General features: G+C 36.7%; 1 protein-coding gene across 2 annotated transcripts; it reads left to right on the top strand.

The window, feature by feature from the left end:
• The first annotated feature begins 4,675 nt into the window (after positions 1-4,675).
• Positions 4,676-6,690, top strand: LOC147632057 (LIM domain-containing protein WLIM2b-like). 2 transcript variants are annotated; one of them, XM_086808634.1, is made up of 6 exons: positions 4,676-4,828; positions 5,024-5,181; positions 5,327-5,426; positions 5,534-5,565; positions 5,905-5,994; positions 6,256-6,690. In XM_086808634.1, the coding sequence occupies exons 1-6, from the start codon at positions 4,756-4,758 to the stop codon at positions 6,463-6,465; spliced, it is 663 nt and encodes a 220-aa protein (XP_086664760.1). In that variant the 5' UTR covers positions 4,676-4,755; the 3' UTR covers positions 6,466-6,690. The 2 variants fall into 2 exon arrangements, with proteins under 2 accessions (XP_086664760.1, XP_086664761.1); XM_086808635.1 differs by lacking the exons at positions 5,905-5,994; positions 6,256-6,690 and adding an exon at positions 5,816-5,844 and having other exon boundaries at positions 4,693-4,828.
• Positions 6,691-9,658: the final 2,968 nt, after the last annotated feature.

Genomic DNA, 9,658 nt, shown 5'->3' with positions numbered 1-9,658 from the left:
TGATAGAACTAAAGTAAAGATCCAAACTAAAACAAAATAAAATTATTTAATTTCTTATTTTATGTTAAGAATAAAAAAAATTACCAAAAATATGCTACTTGTCGACTTATATGTTTAAGTTTTTAAGCCCACCTTCTCTAAGTTTTCATATTTATAATTTAAAAATTATTTATCGACTATTTATATTTATACCATGAAATTGGTCCATTATTCTACCTTGCTCAAGGTAGTAAATAATAATGATTAAAAGAAGTAGATAAGAGTAGTAGTCAATATGAAATTAAAGGAGGTCAAAGAGTAGAAGGAGGTGAAAAAGTAGAAGAAGTAGCTAATAGGAAGTTAAAGAAGGTGAAAATAGGAGGGAGCAATGTTTGCTTTTGGTGGGAGGAACCATACTCAAACCTATAGCGCCAAATATTGATCACTTTTAAGGTGATCACCATTTGTAACATGAGTGGGAATCTTAACAAAACTCCTAAGAATAATCCCTCCAAAAAAAATTGACAACCTTTTTTAATATGAAATTAGCCAAATAACAAAACACTAGAAGGGAGGTGAGGATGTAGAAGGAAGGTGATGAAGTAGAACCAAGAGGACCATTGAGGCTTAGCTTTGTAAAAAACCAAAGATTGTGAGTGTCATGTATCGACAAATATGTATCAACATAATCGCTTGTGTTTCTTACTATAACCGTAAGCCTCTGGGCTTTGAAATATGTCATCTAAAATGATGGCATAGCCCCATTGTGTACTGAGTTTGTAGCCCCATTTTCCAATAGTGAAGCACAAGGTCAAAACTGGGGAAAAAATAAAAGAGACCACAAGGTCCACAAGATGTAAATAAAAGAGACTAGTCCACAAGGTCCACAAGATGTAAATTGACAAGATGGTGAGAAGAACCACGTAAATTGTTATAATAAGGAGTACCAATTCCACGATTAAAATTAAAAATGAGAATTACCAAAAGAGAGGTATGTATGTCTAAGTCACAATACAAGTGGACTAAGCAATGTTTGCTACACATAACAACACAATACAAATGGACTAAGAAATGTTTGCTACACATAACAACACCCACACACCCTCATGCAATTCATAGATGATTCCTACTATTAAAACACGACAATCTTGGAAACTAGGAGTTTCTACACCACCCATGATGTGTCATGGTTCACACACCAAGTTTGATTACAGCGGGGGGTCAACATTTTTACCCAGTGTGCTTTCTGGAGCTACTAGCACCCCTTATAAGCACACACTCGGGCATGCTAAGGCATGTTCCCCCTCTACCTAACGAGCCCTCTACACTTCCATAAAAGACAAGATTGGGGGGAAATTGAAGATAAGAGGCATCCCTTTGGACTATATATACATACACTTTCATCTTCTGCACTACTGCCTTTACACGTGGGATTACTTAGCATCCCTTTCCCCATCTTACAATCCCCACTACCCATGCAAGATTTTCACCTCCAACACTCCCCTCCAATCGAGCAGGGAGGCATCAAGAGACTCAGGAACATGAACCAATGCTCTAAGAACATAAAAGTTACCACACCAATCCTCACGGCTCACACACCAAGTTTGGTTTTGACAACGGTCTAATGTTTTTACCCATCATGCTTTCTAGAGCCTCCCTAGAAACCAAAGTTACCACACTGGATCACAATTCACACACCAAGTTTGGTTTTGACAACGGCCCGATATTTTCACCCATCATTCTTTCTAGAGTCATTTGAGCACCCATCATTCTTTCTAGAGTCATTTGAGCACCCCTAGAGGCACACACATCCACATGGGCCTATGAAGGCTCTCGCCACACTAAGGCAACTCCCCACTCTTCTTAACCATCCCTCTAATATTCCATAAAATATAAGCTTAGGGGAGTTGAAGATAGGAGGGTTCCCTTTGGACTATATATACCCTTTCATCTTTCACATTGCCTTTGTATGTGGGATGACTTGGCATCCAATTCCTACTACCCATGAGAGATTTTCACCTCCACACTGTATTCACATGTGGGATTACTTGTTGGCATCCCTTTTCCCATCTTGCAATCCCCACTACTACCCATGTGAGATTTGCTCCTCCAAAAGATAATAGTTCTTTTAAGAAACTTTATCTTTTATCTTAAGAACAAGAATAGCTTCTAATAGAAAATATAAAAATCTTACATGCTAATTATTACACCTAATTGAAGAATATACTCCAAGAGACACCTTCCACAATGTATGAAGATCAAAATTGACATGAGTGGAGATAAAAGCCACAAACAAGTCTAAGCCATGACTAAAAGTGATAATTTCAAGCATTTTGATGATGCTAAATATTAGCTTGTAATTGACTAAGCATTTTGTTACAAATAAAAGGATGATGACTATGACCCTTATAGTACCCTACTCTCAACTATAATAAACACAACCAACTAATATATATTTATATAATGAATTTAACTATTATGTCCAGCAGGATGGAAATATGTACTTTAAATTGTAATAATTATCTTAATTGGTTTATTTGTCGTTTTTCAATGCATTTATGTAAAAACATATGAAATGATAAAACTCCTTTCTTTTTAAACCCAGTACATATACACAACAAACTAATAATATTTATATATGAATTTGATTACTGTGCCAAGTGGGATGGAAGTATGTACTTCAAAGTGTAATAACTATTTTAATTGGTTTCTTTACCATTTTAAGTATGTTTATATTAATAACATATGAAATTATAAAATTGAATTATATAATGTGCTTAAATATAACATAAAAGGCAAGTGAAAAAATTAAAAATAGTTTTTCTTTAAAGTCATAGTTTTTTTGCAAACACAACTAATATCTCTACATTATCTCCCCATAAGTCGATGTTATGCAAAATTTGATTTGTATACCAATTGAAAGGTTTGAAATTATGCCTCTTCATGATATAGAAAATTATTAATCTAAACAATAAGTATTTCAAAGCATAATATTACAAACATGTTAAAATGTTTTGAACATCTATTATTAGTTAAAAGCAATGAATACAAAATAAATTTCTTTTAAAAAGACCGTAAAGCTTGTTGTTAGCCCAATAGTGCACTATGATGACCTGTTCTCTCTTGGGAATGTGAAATGATATGAGAATAAAGTTTCTAGTTTTATAAGTTTTCTTTCATTAAAGATACTGACCCTTTTGAAGGGTATGATAAGAATGGCATGCAATGATAAATCATAGCCATCAATGTGTAAAGATGAGTGTTCACTTTTTAGATTCTTAGATGTGATAGACATGTGAAACAATTCAACATAATTTCTAAGAATTTCTGACAAGCAAAGCTATTCAAGAGAGGTATGTGGTGGAGGTAACTTGCCTCACACTTTGTTGCTTTTGGTCTACTTGAATGATTCTACAACCATGTATATACCTAAGGAAAAAGCTTTCATTGGGATAAGGGTGGATAGCGTCCTTTTCAAGTGTGCTCATTTGCAGTGGTGTGCTCTCATCATTTCAACAAACTTGTACACTTTTGATGTGGCATTGCTGCAAGCATGGCAAAATAGCTAAAGAGATAAAAATCCCAATTTACATGATATTTGAAAAGGCAATTCCTTTTTTCTCTAGTGAATAACATGTCACTCTTATGGGTAGTTAGTGCCATGTGAAGCTTTCACTATTCGTTGAAGTACACTACCATAAAGTGAAAGGTTGGAGAGAGAGAGAGAGAGAGTTGTTATGAAACTCTAGCTAAATTCTTTATCCACTATTGTTCCCTTTATATGATGGGTTTCTTTCTCGTTTCTTTTCATGATTTTAGACTTGTGTTTTTATAGTAAGCATCAACTATTATTAAAATGGCTACTTGATTATGTACTTCCTTAAGGGGAATTGCATGTGGTAACATTTGATTTATCTATATTGATAGTGGCCAAATAGGAGTCTTTCCTTAAATAAGAAAAGTTTTTTTCTTCCACACTAATCTCCTTCCCTCCTTACCACATGTACCGCCCTTTCTATCTCTATTTCTCTCTAGGCATTCCCATATTAAATAGTAAATAAGCTCTTAAAAAGGGCACTTAGATGAAAGAATCTCCCAAATGAGCACACATCATTTTGAGACCACAAAAGAATATAAAGTAAAGAGCATTGTTTTGAATTGAGAAACAATCTAAAAATTACATAAAGCAGGTAAATATGGGGATCTACATTCTTTAAAAGTCATCACAGATTAAAGTTCTTCATTTATGTATGGAAAAAAACCGAGTTTATTGTATTTATTGTATTTGCACCTTCAAAAATTGGAAAATCTCCTAGACTATTGCACTTAAAGGTTTTGAAATTGGTGGTTTTGGGTAATTATAGAATCTTGAATTATTGAAAGTTATGAGGACAACCATCAGAATACTTAAAGTTATTGGGACAACCACCATGAGCTCTACCAAAACAAGTGAGTGTTTGTGGCCATTTCAAAAGGAACATTTGTTAGCACTGTTCCCCACTCTCTATGAAGCCATTAGGACAACCATCACTTCTACCAAAACAAGAGAGTGTCTGTGGCCATTTGAAGGGGAACATTGTTTTAGCACTGTTCCCCACTCTCTCTATGAGTCACATGGTACCAAAAGCCCCACCAAGGGTAAGCGTGGGGTGAGGAGTTGGAAAAGGTGTCCGGAATTCAGACTTTTCTTGATGGAGTTCTGCCTTGCCACCCAATTTTTTACAAACAAGAAAAACTTAGGAAAATTGTCTTCTTTAAAGGACAGCCTTACCGTTGATGGTGGTATCAACAGCAAGCAAAGCATTCTCTCTCTCTCTCTCTCTCTCTCTCTCTCTCCCTCTTGGAGAAGGTAGGTTGGTAGTTTTCCCCACACACACACCCACACACACAGTAAACTCTTACCGTCACCTCTCTACCTACCTAATGTACTGTTAACCCTCGCATTTTCACCACTCTAACCGCTTTGGGCGGTATAGAACCTGCGCTTATGCAGTTGGGCGGTTTCTGTTTCCATCTTCTCCACTGATTTGAATTGATTTAGCAGGTTTGCAAGGTGCCGTTGATATCATGGATTTCTGCGGGACGCAGCAGAAATGCACAGCTTGCGCGAAGACGGTTTACTTGGTGGATCAGCTGACGGCGGACGGCATCGCTTACCACAAGGCCTGCTTCCGTTGCCACCATTGCAGGAGGACGCTGCAGGTATAACAGCCCACTGTATAATCAATTAACCGACTGTATAATCAGGTCGATCTTAGATTAATTGCATTACGCTAACCTAAAATTATCCAGCCAATCTAGTCTCCAAGATGATATGATTACGTTAATTATTTCCCTTGGTTTGCAGTTGAGCGATTACTCGTCATTCGATGGCGTGCTCTACTGCAAGCCGCATTTCGAGCAGCTCTTCAAAATGACGGGGAGCTTCGACAAGAGCTTCGAAGCAGGTTTTGATTATTTCTGTTAATCAACTAGGGTGGTCTTGGCTAATTTTTCCCTTCCATCTTTTAATTCTTGCTAATTTTTTCTTCTTTTGCGTGTGCATGCATTTCAGGAGCAGTGAAGCCCTTGCACAAGCCCGAGACGGTACAACCTGGATTTTTTTTTTTTGGTTTGTTTTTACTAATTTTTGATTTTTTATAATCTCTTTGCAAATCTTTGAGTGGAGTTAACTAGTTGGTGTTTAATTTTCCCCATAATCCTTAAAATCATTTTCACTTCATTTTTCCCCCCCTTAAAGCATTGTGACTTCATTCCCCCCCTCCCCTCCCCCCCTCTTAAAGCATTTTATCACATTAACTCATCCCAAGTTGATTTCTATGATCTCATGATGTAGCCAAGGACACCTAGTAACTTTATTAAAAACAAGTTAGAAGTTGGCTCCACAACCATTGTATTTGATTTTTCTATGATATCATGATGTAGCCAAGGACACCTAGTAAGGCATCCTTTTTCTTCTCGGGCACTCAAGACAAGTGCACATCTTGTGGCAAGACCGTGTACCCCCTTGAGAAGGTGCATTTTTCCTCATGTCTTTAAAAACACATTCTTAAAAGGGAAAAGAACAAAAAGCAACTCATTTTAATCCTTCAAACTCATCATAGCTTTGAAGGGCAATTTCGCCCTATAAATTTAAACTCGGTGCTTTCAATTGTTAGTGGACTTTTTTGCCTTTGCTTTTTAATTCACTCAAGCACTATGGAGAGGAAAATTCCCCCGGTAAAAAAGTTCCACTTGGGGCTTAATGGTTAATTGCTTTTGATAACTATTGTGTAGGTGAGCGTGGAAGCCTTGCCCTACCATAAGTCTTGTTTCAAGTGTGCGCACGGGGGATGCTTCATCAACCCATCTAACTATGCAGCCCTTGAAGGTAGACTCTATTGCAAACACCACTATTCACAGCTCTTCAAGGAGAAGGGGGACTATAGTCAACTTGTGAAAACCCCACCTGTCAAGGCCATTGCTACACAACTATCTGAAGTTTGATGCCATCAACCTTTACAAACCCATGAATTACTCAATAGTCCCCACATGTTACAAGGATAGCATCGACAAACCATGTATCTTTTATGGCTTTTTATAAATTTTACTAGTCTTAACAATAAAAAATCCTTCTCATGGAAGATCACATACATATCCATTTATGTACATTTTGTAAACAAACACGAGACGGTTGAAATTTGGTAATGCACTATTCAATATCTTTTATAGGATGCTTCAAAGTTCGATCTATTTTCGCTAGGAGATGATTAAAAGGCATATAGTTTTCGAATAAAATTTTATCCCTTTAGGGATGGTCTAATTTTTATGAGTATAAATCAAGTACTCGCACTTTTTAAGTGCGAAGAACAATTGCTTACATTGTGTAATGCCTTTGTCTTGTACACTTTTTATATTTTCAAGCATGCATACACACAATGCATAACAATATACATGTAACCATCTTTGATACCAACAAGTACTTATGATTTTGTTTGCCAAAAAGTTATTAATGCTCATATTTACTAGATAAATAGTAGATCAAGTGTGAATTATAAAACATTTCTATCTTTTTATGATGTGTGTGAACTCATGTTTTAAAACTTAGAAATGTAGTTTGTGTAGTGCACTAAAAATAGAGCTTCTGAAGAGAACTGAAATCTTATTCCAAAGGTACACACAATTATCACTCATCATTAACATAACATGTATTTCATGTCCATTACTTTCCAAATAGCTTTTTGAAAACAAGTTCATCTTCTCTCTCTCTCTCTCTCTCTCTCTCTCTCTCTCTAGCTTGCTAGTTTTACCCTTCATAGTAACAAAAGGAGACTTTTTTTTTGTCTTGTACTAGTTTTTTTTTTGTCTTGTACTAGTTTGTTGGTCCCATGGGTCATATGTGGCCCCCTGAACAATAATACAATCTTCTTCTTCTTCTTCTTCTCTCTCTCTCTCTCTCATGCACGTGCACACACGTGCATGCGTACACATGTATGTACTCTCTCTCTCTCTCTCTCTCTCTCTCTCTCTCTCTCTCTCTCTCTCACACACACACACACACACACACATGCGCGCGCGCGCATGCATAGAAGAAGGTAACAAGACCACAAATTCAGCCTTGACCATAGGATTTTGGAAGGTATTAGGGTTTGTAATAATGTATAAAAACTCATAAATCAAGTAGTGCCCTCATCATCCTTATATAAATTTTCGTGCTCAGGGGAGTTTGATTAGTAATCTTGGAAATTAAATATCAAAGGCTTTTTCTAGCTTTTGTACATGCACGCACACACACACACACACACACACACACATAAACACAAATAGATAGATACATCTATCTCTCTATCTACGAATGTATCTATGTATGTATGTATATATATTTTCACGTGTATGTGTGTGCATGTGAGTGCACATGCGCATGTGCATCTGCGTGTGTGTGTGTACAGGTATATGTGCATGTGCGTGTGCGTGTGCGTGTACATGTGCATGTACAAGTACGTGTACGTGTACGTGTATATGTACATGTGGGGGTGTGTGTGTGCGTGAAGAAATTCATGTGCCTTACAACATCTTCTTAATCAGCCCAATTTGAAACATTATGAATATGGGTAAGACATTGAGATATTCACAAAGTATAACATGATAAATTGCTAATACACATTGAAAAATGCAACAACAATGCTTGGATTGAGATATTAAATAGAGCTTATAAGCCATTATTGAAAAAGATGTGCATAGAAGATCATCACCCAAGGGTAACAACTCACCTGCATCCATCTAATTTTAAAAAAATAGAATAATGGATGAACTATTGGGTATGCAAGCTTCTTAAGTGTAGCTTAGTTGTTATCCATTTAAAGATAGATTATTGAGAAATTTACAATCTAATGTGTGCTTCAAGAAAAGAACTAGCCAACCATTCCATAAAGGGTTTATGCTAGTGTTACCAATGTTAATCATCTATCATAACCATTAGCAATAATGCTATCATGTTCTTTGTTGTATAAAGCATATGTATATCTTCTATCATTCAAGATGTGGTTATAAGTCGTTACTCTTTCCCACCTAATAGGGGTAGCAATTAGAGTATGTTTAATAGAGCATGCTATGTGGATTTTCAGTTTCAGCATCTGTAATATCAAGTTGGCAACCTTATAGTTTTTTAGGAGAAAGTCTTTTCCTATAGACCATTTGTTGTTCCACCGGGACGTTTTGTGTGCTAGACTTCAATGCTCTCAGCATATGTTTACCAAGGGACAAGAAGAGAAAGCTTCACAATTTTTGTTCATTGGTGTAAGTCTTTTCCTATAGACCATTTGTTGTTCCACCGGGACGTTTTGTGTGCTAGACTTCAATGCTCTCAGCATATGTTTACCAAGGGACAAGAAGAGAAAGCTTCACAATTTTTGTTCATTGGTGTACAGGATATTCAAAGAGGGTGCAAAACATGAGGACATAAATGTACTCTTTACACACCCTGAATGTCTCCTTACTGTTGGAACCCTCTCCCATATCACTGCCGAAACAGCGAAATTCTATGGTATTGTAGAAGGGACCACGAGAAACACAGTTTTCTCATCGCCTTCAGAGTAAGAAATACAATTTTCTCATTCTTTCAGAGTGATTTTCTCTACATATTTTGGAAAGGGAAAACCATCAGTGCTTGTTGGAGAGGGCCAAAATTAAGGCCTCCTCAACTTTAGAGAGACTGCAAACATAAAATCAATCTGCTGTATTTTAGACACTAGTTGTTTTAAGTATCTGGTGTATGCTAGCCATGATTCCTATTCTCTCAAAGACAAGAGTGCATGTGACCAGTGTAGCAGCTGATCTTGCGTGTCTCTCTCACTGTCAGTAATGCAATTCCATAAGCCCAAGCTTTTCCTGGACTTTGAGGATCTCATAAAGGAAATTCACGCTAAATCTCAAGACTCAGCCTAGCCATAAATATCTCTTCACGTACCACCAAGTAATATATAAAATGTATAAAAAGAATTGCCAATACTTGATTCAAGGCCTTTGACCATCATTAACACACAATACTAGCACAGTTAGTATAGGCAAGACGATACTCACGAGAGGCTCTTGTTATCACTACACAAAGGTCTAGAGTTCAATCCGCACCCTCGTTAATAGAGATGTGAGGTGTAGCCAATCACCCGATTACTTATTGTTGCCACTGGCAGCAAGTGCCATC

This window comes from Cibotium barometz, chromosome 14 (genome assembly GCF_041138505.1).
Source record: "Cibotium barometz isolate CiBa-2024 chromosome 14, ASM4113850v1, whole genome shotgun sequence".
Classification (NCBI taxonomy): domain Eukaryota; kingdom Viridiplantae; phylum Streptophyta; class Polypodiopsida; order Cyatheales; family Cibotiaceae; genus Cibotium; species Cibotium barometz.
The sequence above is the reverse complement of the archived record's forward strand: the minus strand, read 5'-3'. Positions and strand labels throughout refer to the sequence as shown.